This window comes from Drosophila tropicalis, unplaced genomic scaffold (assembly GCF_018151085.1).
Source record: "Drosophila tropicalis isolate 14030-0801.00 unplaced genomic scaffold, ASM1815108v1 contig_717, whole genome shotgun sequence".
Lineage (NCBI taxonomy): Eukaryota > Metazoa > Arthropoda > Insecta > Diptera > Drosophilidae > Drosophila > Drosophila tropicalis.
Window position 1 is genome coordinate 287,572 of NW_027173201.1, and position 22,885 is coordinate 310,456.

General features: G+C 43.1%; 1 protein-coding gene and 1 pseudogene across 1 annotated transcript; both read right to left on the reverse strand.

Annotated features, from left to right (window-relative positions):
- Window positions 1–6,291: 6,291 nt before the first annotated feature.
- Window positions 6,292–7,158, reverse strand: LOC137579620 (uncharacterized; annotated as a pseudogene).
- Window positions 7,159–8,028: 870 nt separating this feature from the next.
- LOC137579594 (uncharacterized) lies at window positions 8,029–8,525 on the reverse strand. The gene is made up of 2 exons (XM_068293373.1): window positions 8,284–8,525; window positions 8,029–8,191 (listed from the first exon to the last, which is right to left on the reverse strand). The coding sequence occupies exons 1-2, from the start codon at window positions 8,523–8,525 to the stop codon at window positions 8,029–8,031; spliced, it is 405 nt and encodes a 134-aa protein (XP_068149474.1).
- Between the last annotated feature and the right edge of the window lie 14,360 nt (window positions 8,526–22,885).

Genomic DNA, 22,885 nt, shown 5'->3' on the forward strand with positions numbered 1-22,885 from the left:
AACGGACCAGCTGTATTTCAGAGATTTATATCGAACATACTTAGTGATATGATTAGAGATCGAGAACTTGTAGTATATATGGACGACATTATTCTTGCCACCCGCACCGTAGATCAGCATCTTAAGTTGTTAGCAAAACTGTTAGATCGTTTTATTCAGTACAATTTAGAGCTCAATTTGAAGAAAAGCATTTTCCTACAGAAGAGCATAGATTATTTAGGATATGAAGTCAGTGAAAAGGGAATTTTACCAAATAATACACATTTAAAAGCTATTCAAGAATACCCAGAACCACTTAACAGCAAAGCGTTACACTCGTGCTTAGGCTTATTCTCTTATTTTCGCAAATTTGTTCCGAATTTCTCCAGCATAGCTAAACCGTTAACTGAGTTGCTTAAACAAGGTGGTCCATTTCCGATGAACAAAACCGCTAAAAATGTATTTCTTACATTAAGATCCGCCTTATCCAGTCCGCCCATATTAGCTATCTTTAACCCTAACTACGAAACTGAGTTGCATACTGATGCCAGTTCAAATGGTTTCGGTGCCTCTTTGATGCAAAGACAGACTGATGGCAAAATGCATCCAGTCTCTTATTATTCCCGAAAGGCGACAGCCGCCGAGTCCCGTTATCACAGTTTTGAGCTTGAAACTTTGGCCATAATATATGCCGTGCGCCGATTTCGCGTTTATTTAGAACACAGACCATTTTTGATCGTTACCGATTGTAATTCATTGGTCCAAACCTTGAGTAAAAAATCAATAAATCCCCGCATTGCGCGGTGGTCGTTGGAATTGGAAAACTTTGATTATACCATTGCTCACAGACCCGGTTCAAACATGGGCCATGTAGATGCATTAAGTCGGCAAACCGAGTTGTTAGAGAATATTGTAGAAGGTGATTTTGATCCTTGCGATTTATTAGTGAAGAGAGACCAGAATGCCCCAATTGAACCTTGTGAACCGCATATTACTTTTGAGGAAAGTTGCGTAAAACCGTGTGAGATAGACCCGTGTGAGATAAAACCGTTTGAGACAAAACCGTGTGAGATAGACCTGTGTGAGAAAAACCCGTGTGAGAAAAACCCGTGTAAGATAGACCCGTTTGAGAAAAACCCGTGTAAGATAGACCCGTTTGAGAAAAACCCGTGTAAGATAGACCCGTGTGAGATAAACCCGTGTAAAATAGAACCATGTGCTCCTTTAGGGAAGAATTATTTAGGACCGTTCGGGACAAACCCGTGTGTTCATTTAGCGAAGAGTTGTTTCAGACCGTGTGAGCTATGTTTAGAAAGAAGTCGGCTAAAACTGGTTAAGAATAAACCTTGCGTTTCTTTAAATGAAAGTTCTGTTGATCCGAGATTGAGTAACCAAATCGAAAGAAGTGACCAGCTCGATCGAAATGAGTCGGCAAACCTGGTTGGTGTAGTGGGTGCGTCTCCGCAAGATGTTGATTTATTATTGCAGTCAGAACAAATAAGAGATCCGGATATCCGTAAACTAAGAGAAAAGTTAGAAAAATCCAATGATGTTGGATTTGAGTTAATAGATGGTATAGTGTACAAAAGAAATGCTAAGGAAAGACTGTGTTTGTATGCACCGGCTCGCATGCAAGGGGAATTAATAAGAAGGTGTCACGAGAAACTAGGTCATTTAGGCGTTGAGAAATGTGTAAACAATTTGAAAGAAAAGTACTGGTTCCCATTAATGAATCCAAAGGTTGAGTCGTTTATAAAAGATTGTCTGCCGTGTATTCTACATAGTGTTCCAAGAACTATACATAATAGAACCTTGCATAGTATTCCGAAAAGTCCGATTCCATTTGATACTATCCATGTTGACCACTTAGGTCCCTTACCGAGTGTTACATCAAAAGAAAGCACCTTTTGGTAGTGATTGACGCATTTACAAAGTTTGTCAAATTGTATCCCGTAAATTCCACTAGTACCAAAGAAGTAACCGCCGCGTTAGAAAAATATTTTGATTATTATAGCCGACCAAGAAGAGTTATATCCGACAGAGGTACGTGTTTTACGTCGTTTGAGTTTGCTGAGTTTGTAGAAAATCGAAATATTGACCACATTAAAGTAGCGACTGCTGCCCCTCAAGCCAATGGGCAGGTCGAACGTGTGAACCGTGTGTTGACCCCAATGTTGGGAAAGCTGTCAGAACCTTTAGCCCAAGCCGATTGGTATAAATTAGTTAATCGTGTCGAGTTCGCTATTAATAACTCAGTGCAGTGTAGTACCGGTAAAACTCCGTCAATGTTGTTGTTTGGTTGCGATCAGCGAGGCCCCTTAGTAGACGAATTAACCGAGTATCTTGACGAGAAATTTGGTTCAGAAAACCCCTGTAACCTTGAGGCCACTAGGCAAGAGGCAAGTGCGAAAATTCAATTACCACCATTATCCTATAGAGTCAATGATTTTGTTGCCATTCGCAATGTAGATGTCACTCCCGGGTCGTGCAAAAAGTTCGCTCCTAAATACCGTGGTCCTTATAAAATAAATCGAGTTCTTCCAAATGACCGTTACGAAGTCACCGATATTGACGATTGTCAACTTACTCAATTGCCCTACAAAGGTATCTTAGAATCAGCCCGACTCAAGCCGTGGATGCATGCGTGTGATAAAACTGTGAGTTTCTGTTTGTAATATGTATCTGATAAGCAGTATTTATATGTATATTGTATGTATTGTATATATGTATATTGTATGTTTTATGTTTGTTGAATTGTATGATCGAGGTCGATCAAATGTCAGGATTGGCCGAATGTAAACATTAGGAGTATTTTAAATAAGCCCGCTCCTCGTCTCAGTGAATTTCCCCGATAACCGAATTTGGGCACACTAAAAGGGTATAATACGCTAAGGCGGGGTACGGGCACACTCTCTTGAATATAGTGAATAAGACCGCATGTGCACTTAATTTGAAAATAAATAAAATCCGGAAATATAAAATCAATCCCAAGGGATTAATTACTTTAAAAAGTAGAGAGTTTACAAGTTGCAAAAAGTTATTAAATATTGTTCCTTGAAGGGTCCAAATAATATAAAAATTATCATTATTGTAAAATTGTTTTTATTTTTTGAGTAATTAATTTCGTTACGCTAGATCAGCCAAATCGCCCACTGTTTGGCCATATCTAGGTAATCCATTTTTCCACATTCTGTATCACTTATCATGATAAAAAGGAATTTGGCTGCTAAATTGTGAAACCCGTTCCGAAGACTCATTTTTAAAAACTAAGAACAAATTGCCAGAGAACAGCCTTTTATAAGCAATTTCAAAAGTGGGTCATTTAAAAATTAATTAGCAACAAGAAAGAGTGAAATATAATATTTAACGTTATTAGGAGGTTTTTGCCACGTATAGGGCACGATTGCTAGAATAACGTTTTTTAACATTGTCTCCATAATAAAATGTTTATACCCTCACCAAAGCTCAAAATAATCAAGTCGCGATTAGCTTGCAGACTTTTCTGAGTCTTACTCATAATAGATAAAGCATGAGAAAGGTATTTTGATTACCATAGTTTTTATTAATTAAGCACCAATAAATGGAAAAATAAAAGTACTCTCCCATAACGGATCGTATCCAGTGTTTAAAAATTCAGTGTTGTAAATTGCGAAACAAGCAAAAATTGCACTAACGCCTCAGGACAGGATCGCGGTATTTTTTTTTCGTTGCTTTTTTTTTACTTTCGTGTCGCTCGCCTATATCAAAAAGCGTTTTCTTGTGTTTCTTAAGAATTTTAATGTTAATAGAAATCTTTATCAATCTTAATCGCGTTAAACGAAAATTAAACTATCGCGAAGTGTTATTGTTTCGTTAATGAACGATTACAACTACGATTACGCAACTACATAAATACATACATATGAAAATACATACATAAGTTCATTTAAATGGGGTAAATATTTGTTTGCATAATGTGCCAAAGGTGTAAGGATTACATATTGAAGCATAATGCGGCTGTGTTCTATTACCTTGGAAAATTATTGCCAAGGATCCTGAATTATCATGCCTTGAGAGTTTATCTTTATTTCATGGATTTGATGAATAAGTTAAAAATAAAAACCGACAATGACGTTGTTCTGATGTAACGTAAATTCAGAGAATGTGAAATCAATTTAGGCAATTCGTAATCCTTCTGATATTGTAATTCACTGTTCATCGCCATAGCAAATGCAGCAGAATGCCAATAAGTTAATTACATTCATTAAATTCGTGAAGTTTTCGAGAACTTTTACATGTCATAACTGAAATTCCAACTAATCCAACGAATATGCCACTGCCAACATCAAGAATTCTCAACAGGTAAGCGTAGAGACTTTGGATTTACATAGTTACTAATTAGATTTTTATTCATTGTATTTATAGATATCAACATAAAGAATTCTTATGTGGTGAGTGCAAAAGACTTCATTATTACTACTTATACTGCACTATATCTTTAGGCAAATAGCCAAAAGTAATTTACTATTTGCAGTACTTGCTCTTTTAATACAAAAGAAGAGAGAGCTTTCTGACCTGTAATATCTATAATTATTATTTTATTCTCTTCTCATTTCTCATTTTATATATATTAAAGAATGATCTCTATTACCATGTCTAAAGTGATGGGCGAACTTCAGTCGAAGTAATCCTGTTTCCAATACTTTATAACGGCCAACATAATCAAGATTTGCTGGTCAATAGTCTTTTCAAATCCGTTCATAGTCTCACACTTGTTAAAACTATCAAAGAGTTGGTCACGGGAAGCCTTTTATGAACAATTTAAAAGATGGGTCATTTAGAAATATACTAGAGAGAAGATACCGTTAATTAAACAAAATGTTCTTCATCTTTGAATTTAATTTAATTTGGCCAACTGGTTTTAAGCATAATCAAAAATTATATATATTCGTTTACGAAAATTTAAATCTTTTCAGCGAATTTCGGGAATTTTTATAAATACGTCTAAATCTTTATTACTCTTTAGTTTGGTATTAATTAACATTATACATATATATATAAATATTAGGAAATGACTTTTCACCGCTTTCAAAATATAAAAAATGGTCTTGAATCAATTGTTTTGGGGGCTTAGTTGGCAATTGTTAGCAAAGCGGTTGAGGCAGTCACTGCACCGGTTGAGGTTGGAATTGCTGTTGAAGTTGTCACTGCTCCTGTGAATGTTGGAGTCGCGGTTGAACTTGTCACTGCTCCCGTGGATGTTGGAATCGCGGTTGAAGTTGTCACTGTTCCTGTGGATGTTGGAATCGCTGTTGACGTTGGAATTGCTGTGGAGGTAGAACCTGTTGTAGATTCTGTAGGTGGATTGGATGTCTGAGGGGTTGTCTTGTAGCCGAGCTTGTTTCGGAATTTATTGCCCCATTGAAGTAGACCTTCCGGAAACCGTTTCAATTGACCAGAATTTGGATCAAGTGTGCCCTCCACATGCTCTTGAGTATACTCAACTTGCAATACTGGATATGCCCAATTGGCTGTTACCAGAAACGCGACAAAAAGCGCGATTTTCATATATAATTTACCACAATCGATGCAATTGCTTGCCATTTTTGTTCATACTAAAAATAACTTTTGGTCAATCCATTTTATGGTCGCCATAGGAGAAAACTGTTGAGAAATTATAGATAGGGCTGTGTGTATAAATAATTAACAATAATTAGTGTTAATTTTGTTAATCTATTTTCGCGATATAATTTACGACGTTAAAATGTATTTATTTACGAATCTGATAAATCAGGTTTTCTCTAGGAAACGAAGTATTTTAAAAGTATTCAAAGAATTTTGGTTTCTTTTTTATGAATAATTTTTAATCAATTGCTATTAAAAATATCTTAATAAATACTTAGTAAATAAATACTCTTTCATTTAGCAGACATATTTTGATGGACCTGAGTGTGTTACGTGATATTGAGTCTGCTAAGAAATTGTGGGTTGTGGATGGTACAATAAATATGGCGCAAAATATGATTAGAATATTCGATATGCATTGTCCTGAGCTATCCAAGTCGTCGGTTGGGTTCGTCGTGGTGGCCGTTGGTTGTAATTTTTTGTTTTTCTTTTTTTTTTTTTTTTTTTTTGGTATGTCGCAGTGAACTAACTAACTACAACTAAATAATTATTGACAACAACGAATTTAGCCATTCTTCTTGGTAAAGTCTTTGAAAGGGAAATGTGAAAAGGAAAGTGTCGGCAGGGTGGAAAGGAAAATCAAAGTAGAAGGAACGAAGAGATAGAAGAGGATAAAGTCGAATGAATGGAGTTGATTTTTATGGTTGTTTAGAAGGGTTGAGCCAGACCTTAGTGGTTGTAGGCTAAGTCGGCGGCAGCAGACTGACCATTTTGGCTCCAGTCGGAATGCACAATATCGGCATTCAATGGGCTGCCCGTGATGTAGGCAGTGGTGATGTGATCCTTCTTCTTAGCCAACAAATCCTTGAAGAAGGTGGCACCTTTGAAAGAAATTAAAATTGTTAAATCCATGTCAATTTACAATGAATTGTATCGCATACTAACCAGCCAAAATGAGGGCAAGGAAAGAGATGGCCAGAGCCTTGAAGGAAATGAACTTGATGATGGTGAACAGAACCTTGATAACTAGAGCCTTTTTTCAATTTCAAAGCCAATAGCAGTGGCAACGATTCTGTATAAGTTGAATAAATTAAGAAAACACACATCCAATTAAATACAAATCACACAAAAGTAGACTATACTAAGAGCTTCAGTGAAAGCTTTTCACTAATTTTAAACTTTCGCCGGCAAGCATGCAATCAAATTTACTTTCATATAATGCTTAATATGCAAATGTTTGTATGACTTTCGATAACGTACCCTCCATGGCACGTCCATTCTAAACATTCTCGGTATTCTTATCCTGCTCATCACCAGAGAACGAAAGGTTCAGTTCATGGGTTTCCAAATAACGTTCAGCACGATCCTCAAACGATTCAACAGCCTTGCACCAAAGCTACGTCCTGTTTCGGTACGATCAATGCGTAGGCCACCAAACAATGATACTGAATCATCATTATCCAATATATTCAGCATATTCACTAAATCCTTTTCGCTATTATCCTGCGATGGTAGACCCGAAGCACAACACACAAAGCTGGCCACGAGCATAACACAAATGAATTTCGCGCACATTTTTGCTGATTGTTTTTCCGGAACGGGTCAAGTTGATTTGGGTGGGAAAATGATTTGTTTGTATTTTATTGATATTGATAGTCCTTTTGGGGAATCGAATACTGTTGTTCCAGCTCACTGCTGTTGGCTTCGTGAATGGAATTTGTTTTGTGATTAATTGTATGCAATTTTATACTTTTTCGAAATTGTATGCGTGCCTTTGGGGCCACAGCTATAGATCGCTGGCTGGCCAAAAACGTATCAAAATCAAAACGCAGCACTGCAACAAAAACAACAACAATGGGCAGAAGACAACGAAGCACAATTTATGCAAAACGTACAACAATTTATTTCCCATATTTCCATGAACGTCGTCGTCAACGAAAGTGAAGTCTTTCCCGCCTTCGTAGTTAGTAAGCACTTTGCCGGCTTTAATATGATTTTTTTTTTTTTTCCTTACATATTTTAAATAAGCAAATGGCCCAATTTTAGCCTATCCGTAAGGTGTGCATAATTGGCATGCAATTACTGTCGCCGTCCCTTGTGTCCAGAGACAGACAGAGAGAGAGAGCGACAGAGGACGTGACTTCATTTAGTTATGATTTAGTTATCATTAGACGGGCCATTAAAGCGATTATTAGTAGACTCGCCCGTATTTGGTATGCCTCAGCTGTGGTGACTTAATGCGCGTATTGGCCCAGTTAAAAAAAAACAGCAACAACAAAACAACGCATTTGTATGAGCGCTTTCGATTTCATTCTTTTTTTTGCCGTTTTCTATTTCAATTGATTTAGAATCAATCTATTTCCAAAAGAAAGCTGAATTGTAGCACATAGTCGCATATGTCTTTTCAATCGCACAAGCGACACTTTTATGAGCATAAGTAGAAAGTTAGGCCAGGAAAGTAAGAATTCCAGATTGTGGGTGGTCAGGAAATCGGTGACACTGGAGATAGCCAGATCGACCAAAACGGCCATTACGATCTTCACCATTCTGCTGTAACTCGGCATAGATGTCCTGTTCACTAAGGGACTTGCCACCACGCTGGACGTGGCTTAGAACAGTTTGGAGACATTTGTATTTGTTTCACTTTCGATTTTGACTTTTACTACACGGAAGACACACACACACTTATAGTTAACACACCTTTGGAAGGTCAGACCGCTGGCCAGCTCAATGTTGTTGCTCCTGGCAGCACGGTTAAGGGCCGTAATGCCCATGACCGCCAGACAAGTGGCCATGTCATCACTGTCGAGACAGGCGCCCAAATAGCGAGCAGCCCGTCCAAATGTATTATCACTTTCAATTTGATTATCTTGAATGCTGGGAGCGGCCCAGGTACAGCTGGCCACCAAAATGGTTACACAAGCAATGGCAAACACTTTCATTTTAGGTTGAGAACACGCGACGCGATTTAATCCTTGAGGGCTAATAACTTGCTGCTGTTGCTGCTGCTGTTGGGCTCTCAAAGATGTCTAGCCCGTCTTTGGGCTCAGCTTTCTTCCGACTTTCGCAATATCAAGTCACATATTTGCTAATTTACTTACGCTTCGCCATCGATCCGGTTGCCATGTATTTCAGAAACGAGTTGTAATGCTAATTGCATTTTCAAGCCAGTGATTGATGAAAGGTCTCTTCTTAGCGAACTTTAACTAGTTAAACCTAATTATGGCGTTCAACTAAGAGGCCTTGTTAGACTTGTTACAGTATTTCGGTTCAACCGTGTTTCTCTATAGGATTCAGGCTGAGCTGAGTTGTTCAAGAATTTCAGGTTCCTTTTTTTTCTTCTCCTACTTCTTATTCTATCGCTTAATGAAATCCCTAGTCTTTTTATCTATACCTTTGCTATCAAATTTTTATTTTCTTTTAATTTCGTTTTCTTTTTGTATTCATGGATGGTTGTTTGAGTAACTTATTTATTAGAAATGCAGATATTTGGAGAATCCGAGTTCTGACCAGTGATGAGGAGCTTTAACATGAATTAGTATATATATAGTTATATACAAGAACATCAGGAATGTCATTAAGAAAGTAAGAAAGAACCCACCAGAAAGATTTAGTCCAGTTCATAATGTGTGAACAAGCGGATGGTCACATAGATAATAGAAAGAAGAAGACCCATAATACTAGAGCTCAATCACAGTCAAGTAATGTAGCATCTCCGGCTTGTCCATTAAAATCAGGAGCTAGGGGAAGAAATCCCAAATCTTCAACGGCACGTAAACCGGAGAACTCGAATCAACACAACCAGCGTTCAGCTCGGTCGCAGCAACAATCAACTTCAGGCAGAGCAGCTGAGGTAAATGTGGATGCAATTTTTGAGAGAATGGAATATTTAATTGATCAGAGACTAGGAAATTTGAATTTAAACAATTCAGTTGGACAATCTAGTAACCACGATCAGCATCGCGCTCCGACGCCAATATCGAATTCAACATCTCACCATTACATTAATCCTGGAAAAGCTGCCCAACTAGTACAAAGTTGGGGTATTAAATTTGATGCGTCTCCTAAAGGTCCTACAGTTTCAGAATTTCTTTACAGAATAAAAGCGTTAACTGTAGATAACATTCAGAGTGATTTTACACCGGTGTGCAGAAATTTGCACCTATTATTAACCGGAAGAACCAAGGAATGGTATTGGCGCTATCGAAAAGACCATGACGAAGTTATTTGTGAAGAATTTTGTCTGGACTTGAAATAGGAATATGACGATTTTAAGGATGATGATTTGATTCTTGAAGAAATCCGCAACCGAAAACAGAGGAGTGGTGAAGCATTTGATGTTTACTACGAAGACGTAATGATTTTGGTATCGAGATTGGCAATACCTATGGAAAATAGACGACTCGTTCATCAGCTAAAAAGAAACCTTATTTCTGAAGTACGAGAAGCTTTATTATACGTTCCCATAGAATCGGTATCTAAACTTCGCCAATTGGTGCACCGCCGAGAGCAATTTCTCCGTGAAGAATCAGGAAATCGCATCACAAAATATACAAATGTTAGAAAGAATATTGCTTTACTTGAAGAGACAGATGAAGAGCGCGAAGAGGAAGATATTCAACCTGAGCTAAATGCAATTCACGTCAAGGAAAAGAAATATATTTGTTGGAATTGTGACATCGAAGGACACAGATAGCTGCTTAGAAGAGCGCCGCATTTTCTGCTACGGATGTGGAAAGAAAAATGTTTACAAACCACAATGCGATGTATGTCTAGCTCGTTCGAAAAACTCCAATCAGGGCCCATCATTCCGTCGCAATCGAGTGGACCCTCAGTAGATGTTAGCAATAATACAGCGACGAACAACAAAACACCAGATTTGACAGATAATAACGAAACGAATCGGCGAGAAAATAAAATACAGCCATATCCCAGACTACCATACCATCAAAGTCTGCAAAACTATTTAGCGATTCGAGACAAAATCTTTGCACAGGAAGTTGCAACTTCCCAGTTCATTAGAAGTCGCTCGAGCGAACGTATGCGTCGCTTTTGCGCAAAAACTAATAATATCGTCTATGATCAATGAAGCCGCAGATGGCCGTTTCTACGCTCCAGTTAAATTTTCTGACCTTGGTCTATATTGGATACTGGAGCCAATATCAGTTGCATCGGATCAGATTTAGCAGCAAAAGACTGGTCGAAATACCCTGGATTTTCAACTATTATATCAAGTGTGGCCACAGCTGATGGGAAAGACATCCAGTTACCGGAATAGTAAGAACAGAGGTGCAATACGAAAGCAAGCGAAAACCTCTTTCTTTTTTTTTTATCCCGTCATTAGCAAAACGACTTATTTTGGGAATCGATTTCTGGAAATCTTTTGAGTTATGTCCAGAATTTTCATTTCGTTGTAAGAGTCCCACATTAGATAAAATTAATCACTCGGTTGATGACAAAAAGAAATGTGTATTAACACCAGAGCAAGAGAAAAGATTAAGTGATGTTATTCAATTGTTTCCGGATTTTAAACAACAAGGATTAGGTCGAACTCCACTTATTGTTCATGACATAGAGATCAAAGAAGCAACTCCAATCAAGCAACGCTTCTATCCTGTGTCGCCAGCGGTTGAAAAGTTGATGTATAAAGAAATCGACCGAATGTTAGAAATGGGAGTGATCGAGAGAGCCAATAGTCCTTGGAGTTCTCCTATGCGTATGGTGGTAAAACCCGGAAAAGTGTGATTATGTTTGGATGCAAAAAAAATAAATGAAGTCACAAAAAAGGATGCATACCCTCTGCAAAGCATAGATGGAATTTTCTCGCGACTGCCAAAGGCCAATTTTATAACAAAAATCAATTTGAAAGACGCCTACTGGCAAATTGCTCTTTCAGAAAAATCCAAACCCATAACAGCTTTTACGATACCCGGCCGCCCCCTTCACCAATTCACCGTAATGCCGCTCGGATTATGCAACGCTTCGCAAACCATGGCGCGTTTGATAGACGATCTAATCCCAGCAGATCTGAAATATTGTGTGTTCGGATACCTAGACGATCTCTGTGTTGTTTCAGAAGATTTTGATACTCACTTGGAGATTCTGATTCGTATTACAGAAGTGCCATATCTGGGCTATATTATAGGAAGAGGAGGAATATCAACAGATCCTGCCAAAATAGAAGCAATAAAAAATTGGCCGGTTCCGAAAACTATACAGACTAAACTATACAGACTAAACAGACCAGAGGTTTCTTGGGTGTTGTTGGTTGGTATCGTAGATTCATTGATAATTTCTGACATTACCTTTCCGATTACCCAATTGCTAACCAAGAAAAAGAAATTTTTATGGACACAGGAAGCTCAAGTTGCCTTTGAAGAACTTAAGGAAAAGTTAACCTCGGCCCCGATCTTGATCAATCCAGACTTTAACAAGAAATTCTACGTGCATTGTGATGCAAGCAACTACGGCATTGGCGCAATGTTGGTACAATTGGACGTAGAAGGAGCTGAGAAACCTATAGCGTTTATGTCGAAGAAGTTAACGACAGCTCAACGAAATTATAGTTTATAACAGTTTATGTAGCGTTGCGTGTGTGTGTGTGTTTTTTTTAATTCATTTATTTAAGAAAGGATAGATAGAAGAATTTACAAAAGATTTAGGAATATATGAAGTTGCGGAGAGGGAAAAGGGTGTGGGACTGCCAGCGGGGGGTATTTCTTCACACGATCTTGCCTCCACCGCACATCCAGTTGGCTGCGCAGTTCGGCCATGGTGACCGCTGCGAATTTGTTGAAGGCATCCCAATTTGCCTTCCGCAGTATGATTAGCGGTACCCGATTTGCTGCTGACGCCTGCACCCCGAGTACCACTTGCAGATTTCTTCTGTGAGTGTCGAAGCGGCCACAACAGAATGTGTTCAGAAGTCTTTTCCTCACCGTTGTTGCACAATGGGCACGCTGGGCTTGCAGCATGCCGGAAACTGTGAAGGTAACTCCGAAAGCAACCGTGTCCGCTCAGTAGCTGTGTCAGGTTGAAGTTGACTTCGCCATGCTTCGAGATTTGGGATAAGTCGGTGAGTCCATCTGCCTTTTCAGACTCGTCCCACAGCGCCTGCCATCTAGAATTACTAATGCTCCGCTCCCTCTTGTGGATTGCAGCCCTTTCGATTTGAGTAATTCTGGGGTCTTTTAGTTTGCTGAACAATTGTTTGGTCTCATCTGTTAGGAGTCGGATAGGAATTGTGTCTGCTAGCACCATAGCAGCAATTCCAGAGATCGTGCGGAAACCGGAGCAGACTCTGAGCGCACTGAGTCTATAGGCGGATTCTATCTCCCGTGCATAAGATTTTGTGGCCATGGCCTCAGCCCAGACCGGAGCACCGTAAAGCATTATGGCCTTTGTGACCCCGTGGAGCAGCAATCTGCAGCTCTGTGTGGACCTTTTGTGGTGCACATTAGGCGCGATAAGGCAGCGCCGGTAGCCCTCGCTTTCTTTGCTGATTCATTGAGGTGGTCTTTGAACGTTAACCTGGAATCGATAAGTATGCCAAGGTACTTTATTGAGATTTTGCTGGTTATTTGCGCGGTGCCGGCCTGAATTGTTGCAGTCTCTAATTTCTTCCGACTGCTTACGAGCACTGCCTCAGTTTTATGTTCGGGCAAGTGAAGGCCCATTGTGGCCAACCACTGCTGAACTTGAAATATCGCGTTCGAGCAAACAGCTTCCACTTCGTTTAGATGATTCGCCACGCAAACTAAGGCGATGTCGTCGGCATATTCACTTTTAGCACTCCGTTGTACATTGCATTCCAGAGTAGCGGCCCCATGACAGAGCCCTGTGGAACTCCTCCGGTAATGCTATGTTTTCCTCCATAATAGGTGTCCACATGCAACCATCTGTTATTCAGGTAGCTGCTAACTATCTTCAACAGCCACGGCGGAACTCTATAGTTATGCAGAGCCTCTAATATGCAGGACCATCTTGCCGAGTTGAAAGCATTTTTAACGTCTAATGTGGCTATTAGGCAGTATTCTTTTGATCCGCCTTTCCATCTATCGCCGGCGATTGCGTTTCGAGCTATTTTAACGGCTTCCGAATTGCATCTAGTGTAGATCTTCCCTTGCGAAAGCCAAACTGGTTTTCGGAAATTGCTTGGTTGGCCTGCAAGGCTTGGTCTAGCCTGTCCACTACTATTCTTTCTAGGAGTTTTCCCGTCGAGTCTAGTAGGCAGATGGGTCTGTAGGCAGAGGGCTCTCCCATTTGTTTTCCTGGTTTGGTTCTGCTGCTTATATAGGTCATCGTTGAGACATTTGGTGAAGGCGAATGCAAAATTTTTAGGGTACTGGAAGGCAGCAATCTTTAATGCCTCGTTCGGGATACAATCGGGGCCAAGGGACGAATTGATTTTAATGCGTCCTACAGCTGTTAGTACTTCTTGTGATGTGACCGGCGGTATGCCTGCTACATCGTAGGTAACTGTGACAAAATTACTAGGTGCCTGGGTGGTAAATAGTTCCCTTACTATTGCATCCATTTCGATGCTAGAAGGTGGTTCTATGCGCTGGAAAGATTTTAGCCTCTTCATAACAATTTTATATGTCCATACATAATTTGCTGCTTCTGTGAGCCTTTTTGCTACGGCGAATAGCCATCTTAAGCTCTCTGCGCTTTGCCTCAAATTCTAGACGGTGAGACTCAGAGTCTTCACTACCCCGAGTGCGCTGGGATCTCCTTCTGGATCGATGACACAACTTACGGAGTTTGGCAATCTCTTCATTCCATTAATATGCTGGTCTATGGTTCTTCAGACAGGCATTTTTCCGGGGCATGCAGGCGTTGCACGCGTCGGTTAGCCAGGTGTTAAGCTCGTCTGCTGTATATGCCTCGATGTTGTGCTGCTCAAGAGTTCTAGTGAAGACTTGGACATCTAACATTTTCGAATTAAATATTTGGGGTCTCGTTATCTGCCGTTCCGAACGCCGCTGATTATCAATTGTGCAGATAATTGCATTGTGGTCGCTAGCTGTGTAATGGGGACTCAATACCCACCGCTTTCTTTGCTGATTCATTGAGGTGGTCTTTGAACGTTAACCTGGAATCGATAAGTATGCCAAGGTACTTTATTGAGATTTTGCTGGTTATTTGCGCGGTGCCGGCCTGAATTGTTGCAGTCTCTAATTTCTTCCGACTGCTTACGAGCACTGCCTCAGTTTTATGTTCGGGCAAGTGAAGGCCCATTGCGGCCAACCACTGCTGAACTCGAAATATCGCGTTCGAGCAAACAGCTTCCACTTCGTTTAGATGATTCGCCACGCAAACTAAGGCGATGTCGTCGGCAAGATGGCTATGGTCTCAACTCCTTCAGGCATATTCACGTTTAGCACTCCGTTGTACATTGCATTCCAGAGTAGCCGCCCCATGACAGAGCCCTGTGGAACTCCTCCGGTAATGCTATGTTTTCCTCCATAATAGGTGTCCACATGCAACCATCTGTTATTCAGGTAGCTGCTAACTATCTTCAACAGCCACGGCGGAACTCTATAGTTATGCAGAGCCTCTAATATGCAGGACCATCTTGCCGAGTTGAAAGCATTTTTAACGTCTAATGTGGCTATTAGGCAGTATTCTTTTGATCCGCCTTTCCATCTATCGCCGGCGATTGCGTTTCGAGCTATTTTAACGGCTTCCGAATTGCATCTAGTGTAGATCTTCCCTTGCGAAAGCCAAACTGGTTTTCGGAAATTGCTTGGTTGGCCTGCAAGGCTTGGTCTAGCCTGTCCACTACTATTCTTTCTAGGAGTTTTCCCGTCGAGTCTAGTAGGCAGATGGGTCTGTAGGCAGAGGGCTCTCCCATTTGTTTTCCTGGTTTGGTTCTGCTGCTTATATAGGTCATCGTTGAGACATTTGGTGAAGGCGAATGCAAAATTTTTAGGGTACTGGAAGGCAGCAATCTTTAATGCCTCGTTCGGGATACAATCGGGGCCAAGGGACGAATTGATTTTAATGCGTCCTACAGCTGTTAGTACTTCTTGTGATGTGACCGGCGGTATGCCTGCTACATCGTAGGTAACTGTGACAAAATTACTAGGTGCCTGGGAGGTAAATAGTTCCCTTACTATTGCATCCATTTCGATGCTAGAAGGTGGTTCTATGCGCTGGAAAGATTTTAGCCTCTTCATAACAATTTTATATGTCCATACATAATTTGCTGCTTCTGTGAGCCTTTTTGCTACGGCGAATAGCCATCTTAAGCTCTCTGCGCTTTGCCTCAAATTCTAGACGGTGAGACTCAGAGTCTTCACTACCCCGAGTGCGCTGGGATCTCCTTCTGGATCGATGACACAACTTACGGAGTTTGGCAATCTCTTCATTCCATTAATATGCTGGTCTATGGTTCTTCAGACAGGCATTTTTCCGGGGCATGCAGGCGTTGCACGCGTCGGTTAGCCACGCGTTAAGCTCGTCTGCTGTATATGCCTCGATGTTGTGCTGCTCAAGAGTTCTAGTGAAGACTTGGACATCTAACATTTTCGAATTAAATATTTGGGGTCTCGTTATCTGCCGTTCCGAACGCCGCTGATTATCAATTGTGCAGATAATTGCATTGTGGTCGCTAGCTGTGTAATGGGGACTCAATACCCACCGTTAATGTGTGCAGAGTGCACTGCTGACGAATGTTAGATCAATTATAGATTCTATGTTGCCCCGTTGGAATGTGAAGCCGTTGCCTGTGTTTAGGAGCGCCTCTTCTATTACACCGCAGAATTCTCCGAGGCGATATGAGGGGTGTGCCAGTACTCTCTTATTTTGGCTCTAAGAAAACCGTTGAAGGATGCAGAGAATTTTATCTGACACGGTGTGGTCCCACATACCCAGATCGCGGTTTTTCCCATATTGTTTTGTGCCCATGTCGTGGAGGTAAACTTTTTATAAGGCTCGCTGATAATAGCAACGTCTGTGCCGAGCTCTCTGACAGTCTGTGACCGCAAGTCTTGTGCTGCCTCGCAGTGATTGAGATTTATTTGAATAAATCTCATTATTGTTTTTTTGTAGACATCCCTTTCGGCCCGTGAGGGCACTTGTGGCTACCTGCCGTGTGTGCATAATCAGCGTTTCCACTGGCAACACAGAGGGAACATGAAGGGCTATTGTTGCACTTGTGACCCGATTTGCAACATCTTAGACAGAGGCCAGTTCGATCGGTTTCGCTGGTGCATTTGGACGCGATATGGCAGTATTTTAGGCATTTTAAGCACCTTCTCGGGGTATTATCTAGGCGTATGGGGCAGACATTCTAGCGAACCTTTAGTGTTCCTATACTATCATTGCGCAGTGGGCTTGTCGCTGTAGATAGCTTTGTGATTTGCGCATTATATTTCTTTTTTTTAGGCGGTGTTTTGCGCTGGGCCGGCGAATGCTCTCTTGGGCGTTTGGGAGAGTCACTAGTGTTTGTCGCTGCGAGGACTCTGTTGCGGCCATTTGCCTTTTTTTTTTTTTTTTTTTTTTTAATTCGTTTATTTGGTAAAAAAGGAATTACAAATAGGTTAACAAAAAAAGAAAACAGGTGGCAACCAAGAAAGATAGGTATAATCGAAAGAAGGAGAAGAAAGTGGGAGATTGAAGATATAGGAGACTGCGGGACCGCCTGGGGGTATTGCATCGCAGGGTGTGTGGGGGAGGGGGGATGTGGGCTTCTCAGACCCCGCCTGTATTGCGCTGCCTTTCGCGCGCGCGAAGCTTGCTGATCACCTGTTTCGCAAAGGTGCAAATAGCTGTCCAATTTCGTTGGTTTAACTGTGAAGATAATGGCTCACCACACAGCAGTTCGGCCGCCTGCCTTTCTGTCGCAAACATAGTGCATGCGAAGAGAGCATGATCAGGACTCTCCGACTCAACGTTCCTGCACCAAGTGCATTCCGCACTCGCCTGGTGACCAAATCTGAAGAGATATTCCCCAAAGCATCCATGACCGCTGAGTATCTGTGTCAGCTCGAAAGTAACCTCGCCATGCTTCCGTTGCAGCCACATTTTCAGATCGGGAATAAGCCTGAATGTCCACCTGCCCTTGATCGAGTTCGTCCAGCGAAGTTGCCAAGCGTCCCAGCTTTCCTGACGTGCCGCAGCCTTGACAACCTTTAGCTCAGCAGGACTCGGCGCTGACTCCATCTTGGTGGCATAGATGCGTTGTGCTTCATGTGCTAGCAGGTCGATGGGCGTCATACCTGCTATAACAAGAGCTGCATCGTCTGATATTGTGCGGAAGCCGCAACAGACCCTCAGCGCCGCAAGACGGTATGTGGTCTCTAGGCGTCTCCTATATGTCTTGACCGTCATGGCATTAGCCCAGGCTGGTGCCCCATAGAGCATAGTGGACTTCATGACATTCATCAGGAGCAGGCGCCTACCCTGTTTTGGGCCTCTGCTGTTGAGCATGATGCGGCTAAGTGACCGTCCCAGCTCAGCTGCCCTGGCTCCAACAAGCTCCAGATGCTCCTTGAAGGACAGGCGCGTGTCCAGGTGTATACCGAGATACCTGATGGCCCGTGAAGAGGTAATCGTGGTGGCGTCCACGATGATGTTGGCAACCTCAACCGTTTTACGACTACTTATTAGCACAGCTTCCGTCTTTTGTACTGCAAGCTCGAGACCTGCAGAAGCTAGCCAGTCTTTAGCCATTCCGATGGAACGCGCAGTTATTTCCTCGGCTTGTGCCAGATATTTAGCCACCACTACTATGGCAACATCGTCAGCGAAGCCCACCAGTCGCGCGCCACTCGGAAGTTGGATGCGCAAGATTCCGTCGTACATTGCATTCCAAAGTAGAGGGCCAAGAACGGATCCTTGGGGTACGCCTCCTTTTACATCATAAGTATGCGTCCCTCCGTGTGATCTGTAGTACAGAACTCTGTTCCTGAAGTAGTCCTCCATTGTTCTTGTGAGATACTCCGGGACTCTAAAGTTTCGCAATGCTGCAAGAATGTTGTTCCAATTTGCTGTGTTAAAGGCATTTTTAACGTCCAGCGTGGTGACAAGGCAATACTGCTTTTGCCCTCCCTTCCATCGTTGCCCCTCTATAGCCTTGGCCGCAGTGTCGACGACGGATTTGATGGCATCAACAGTCGACATAGCCTTGCGGAATCCAAATTGCATAGGCGAGAGGTCGCCAGCCGCCTTGATTGCTGCCTCAATTCTGTTGCTGAGTAGCCTTTCAAAAATTTTGCCTGCCGCATCCAGAAGACAAATTGGCCTATATCCAGAGGGGTCCTCTACAGGTTTATTTGGCTTTGGGATCAGTACCAGATTCTGTCTTTTCCACCTGTCCGGAAATGTACCTTCACCCATGCAAGCGTTAAAAACATCCGCGAATCTTTCAGATTGTAGGCCAATGGCTAGTTTTAAGGCCTTGTTTGGGATGGTATCCGGGCCAGGAGCCTTGTCATTTTGTAATCTCGCTGCCGCCACTAACACCTCTTCTCCAGTGATGGGCCAGTCTACTGGCAAAGCAGTATGCTGCATCTGTTTCGGGCCTATTGACGAGGTGGCCGGAAATAAAGTTTCCACAATCATAGCCATGCGCCCTTCGTCAGGAGCCGCCGGCTTAACAGCCCTAAGCTTTTTCATGGCTACTTTATAGGCCAAGCCCCAGGGGTCATTTTCTATCGAGTCACAAAGTTCCAGAAAACAGGTTTTTTTTCGTGACTTAATAAGCTCTTTAAGGTCCCTTCTTCTGGCTGCAAATTCTGCTTGCAGCAGCAAGAACTCTGATCTGCCACGCGATCTTTGGTAGAGCCTTCTAGCACGAAGACACTTTTTCCTTGCCTCCGCAATGTTCTCGTCCCACCAGTAGACAGGGGCTCTATGTCGGCTATGCCCTCTTCGGGCCTTCATGCTAGCGTTGCATGCCGCCCTCACTGCGTCCATAATGGTGTCCGCCTGACTTGAAGCATCTCCGTCTAGTCGGGGAATGTTGAGTGCCGACGTAAAAATAGATGGATTAAGAGTATCCACGCGGAATGCTTGGCCTCCTTGATCTGTTCGCGGTTGGTTGGGCATTTGGTGTGCGCTTCTATTGATGGAGCATATAATGGCCAGGTGATCGCTACCAGTGTAAAAATCACAAAGTTTCCAGATTGAGTGAGGGAAAAGACAGGCACTTGTGAATGTAACGTCGATTACAGAGCCGCATCCTGCCCTACTAAACGTATGCTTGGATCCAGTGTTTAGCACAGCAATATCGAGGATCGCCCAGGATTCGAGAAGCGTTCTACCCCTAGCATTAGATGAACTGCTGCCCCATTCTTCAGACCAAGCGTTAAAATCACCTGCGATTATAACATTTTGCTTTGAACTTGCATCAGCGGAGATGGAGTCAATTATTCTCTCGAATTCCGTGAGTCTCAGGCTGGGGGGCTAGGTAGCAACTATAGTACCACATATCCCCGAGGGACGAATAAATCGACTCCCTAGCCGGTACGTTTTGTCCGCATAACCAAATGGCAGCCTTTTTAGACGAGTCCACTACCCACAGTGGGCCATCGCCTGTTTTATACGGCTCGCTCAAAATCGCTATATCAGCGTCTACTTCACGCGCTGTTTGAGCCAACAGATCCTGTGCCACTGCACAGTGGTTGAGGTTTAGTTGAATAAACTTCATCCCGGTTTGTTTGTAATTTGGGCGCCAGATCTTGTCAACGGGCAGTCTTTACTGCCGGCAAAATGCTTCCTGTCGGTGCGGTTTGCTTCGACGCAGTTGTAACAATTTGGATCGTTTTCACAAGCCGCAGCTTTATGTCCAGGCTGCCCACATCTGAAGCACCAGCTGGTTCGGTCAACTGTACTCTTGCAGTTGAAATCCACATGTCCAAAATTGAGACATTTGTAGCATCTCCGCTGAGCCACTCTTTCCCTGATGTGGCAGCTGAACCAGCCCACTACCAGTGTTCTCTTCTTTAAAAGAAAGGCCGCAGCTGTCTGTGGCAGACATACAACTGCCATTTGCGTCTCGTTGAAGGTTGGTCGCAGCGTCTTCACTGCGATGGCGCTTCCCAATATACCCGTTGCCTTTGTAATGGCCGTAATGATGTCAGTTGCCGTTACTAGGCAATCTAGCTTCCGCAGTTCGATGTATGACAAGTCAGTGACAGTTCGAACTTTGGCGTTCATGCCCAATACGTTGCATATCTCCTCTTGTATTTTCCGGTCTCCATCTTTGCTTTTAAGCTCCAGAAGCAGATCGCCATTTTGTGTCTTCCTGGCCCTTACCACTTCGTCTTTAATGCAATTTAGCCGCCCGTCGTCCCGTCGGGTTACCATTTGCAACATTTGCGCATACGAAATGCCCTCTTCCGCCTTGATTATAATGGCATCTGGCCGACCTCTGCGCGGCTTGCGCCTCGCTGAGACCACTTGCCAATCTGAGGATGGCCCATGAGTACCCACAGTATCGCCCTCAATACCATTAGCGCTTGTGGGTGCACTACCGCCTAACATGGCCGCATACGTGGGCCTAAACTGCCCGCTGCCTCGCTTTCTTTTGGGTGGAGTATTTCTCTGACCGGGTGGCTCCTCTCTCGGGCGCTTTGGGCTGTCGGAGTGTGCTACCGAGTTCTCAATACGCTTGGCTTTGGTTTCCGGCCATGTGGCCTGCGTGGCCACATCCACTGTGGTGTTTTTTACGCATTTTCCGCCAAGAACTAAATGGCAGATCGCTGTTTGCAGCTATATCATGCGCCTTATGTCGTGCATCGTGTTTTGATTCACATGCCGAACCTGCGGTTTGCCGTCATCCTTCTTCTTAAAAGTGTTCTCCAGTTGGCGTAGGAGATTGCCCAAGTCGTCAAGCTCCGGAATGCGCGATAGTACAACCGGGCTTAGTACCGGCGTCGCACTCGCATGACTATCAGACGGTGGTAACGGTGGCCTGGCCGGCGAAGCCACTGGCGACCGCGTCATCCTACTGCTCTTTCTAAACGCCATCTCTTCGCCCCCCTGATCAGTGGCCACACCATCCCAGCGGGCTTGATCCATCGACGCAGTCATTTTGTCCATTTCCCTATGTTGTTTCAAAATTAAATTTGAATTTAAATTTAAAAATGCAACGGCAAGGGAACGGCGCGTAGGCGCCACCTGGCGAATGCAGCCTTGGGCACAGCCCAAAGCCGATTTGCGTTGTCCAACACTGGTCGCTCAGCTGATCAGTGGCGCTGTGAGGGGCAACTCTACAAGTTTATTTCGCTGCCACAAGTGAACGTGCGTCCAGAACGGAGTGGATTTCGGATAACAGAGAGAATGGGAGAGATCTACGCACCAATACTATGACGAAGGCGGCGGCTGGAGACAAAAAGGCGCCAAGTTCCCCCCCCGAGCGCCAACGAGAACGAAGCTGGCTTGAAAAGTCCCAAAGCCCTCGCGATAGTGGCACAGCTGTTGGCCAGGTGCCGCCGATGTAAGCCTGCTTGGGGTGAGTCGTGTGGCACCCAGAGTCCCACTCCTGAATTAAGAAAGCTTTAATTATAGGCACTGACCCGACAAACTTGCGGAGCACTTGGAAAAAACACAACTTGCTATCTCTATACACAGCTGGCCATTTGCCTTTGAAGTCATCTGTGTGGCACCGTCTTGCCTTTGCGGGACTTTTTGGAATTCTGCAGCTGGCAAAGAAACTTGTATAGCTCTTTCATTTTGACTATAGACTGTTTCGTGCTCAGGTTTATATGCCTCACTGGCTTTTTATTATCGTCTCTGTTGTTGAACGTGTGGTCTAACTGCCATACTAGAGAGCCTAGTTCATCTAGTTCAGCGATGTGCGACCTCACTGGAGGGCTTGACGCTGTTGCTGACACATCTGGGCTGTTTAGAATAGCTCGCGTTGCAACTGACACTGCGTTTGCTCCAACTGCTGCAGGGGGGGGAATTTCGGATTAACGAACGCCTTGCAGTCGCTAAGGGGAAATCTTCCTTGTCGATCATGCTGGTCCATCGACGCAGTAGGACTGACCATTTAAGGCTCAGGGGCGGGGCAAAATTTAAATTTTAATTGAGAATTTAATTGGTGCCAATTTGAATTTAAATTTAAATTTAGATCCCGCTAAGAACGGTTTTTATTTATTTGCGGGTTTCCCAGAGGCGCCACCTGCCCGATATTGGCTAGGGGCTCCCCTTATTTTTGCCGTTTCCCAACACTGGCTCGACCAGGTGTTCCGTAGCGGTGTGGAAACGAGGAAGACTTGCTGGTAGCAATTGAAAAATTTTGAAGAAACGTGGATAAAATTTCTCACCCACACCAACGCAGGAGCCGAAG

Bases quoted from the DNA above. Each gene is read 5' to 3' on its own strand.
- LOC137579594 (XM_068293373.1), bottom strand. From the start codon at position 8,525: ATGAAAGTGTTTGCCATTGCTTGTGTAACCATTTTGGTGGCCAGCTGT. The intron at 8,192-8,283 runs GTGTGTTAACTA...AACTGTTCTAAG, and splicing joins AGCGGTCTGACCTTCCAAAG to CCACGTCCAGCGTGGTGGCA.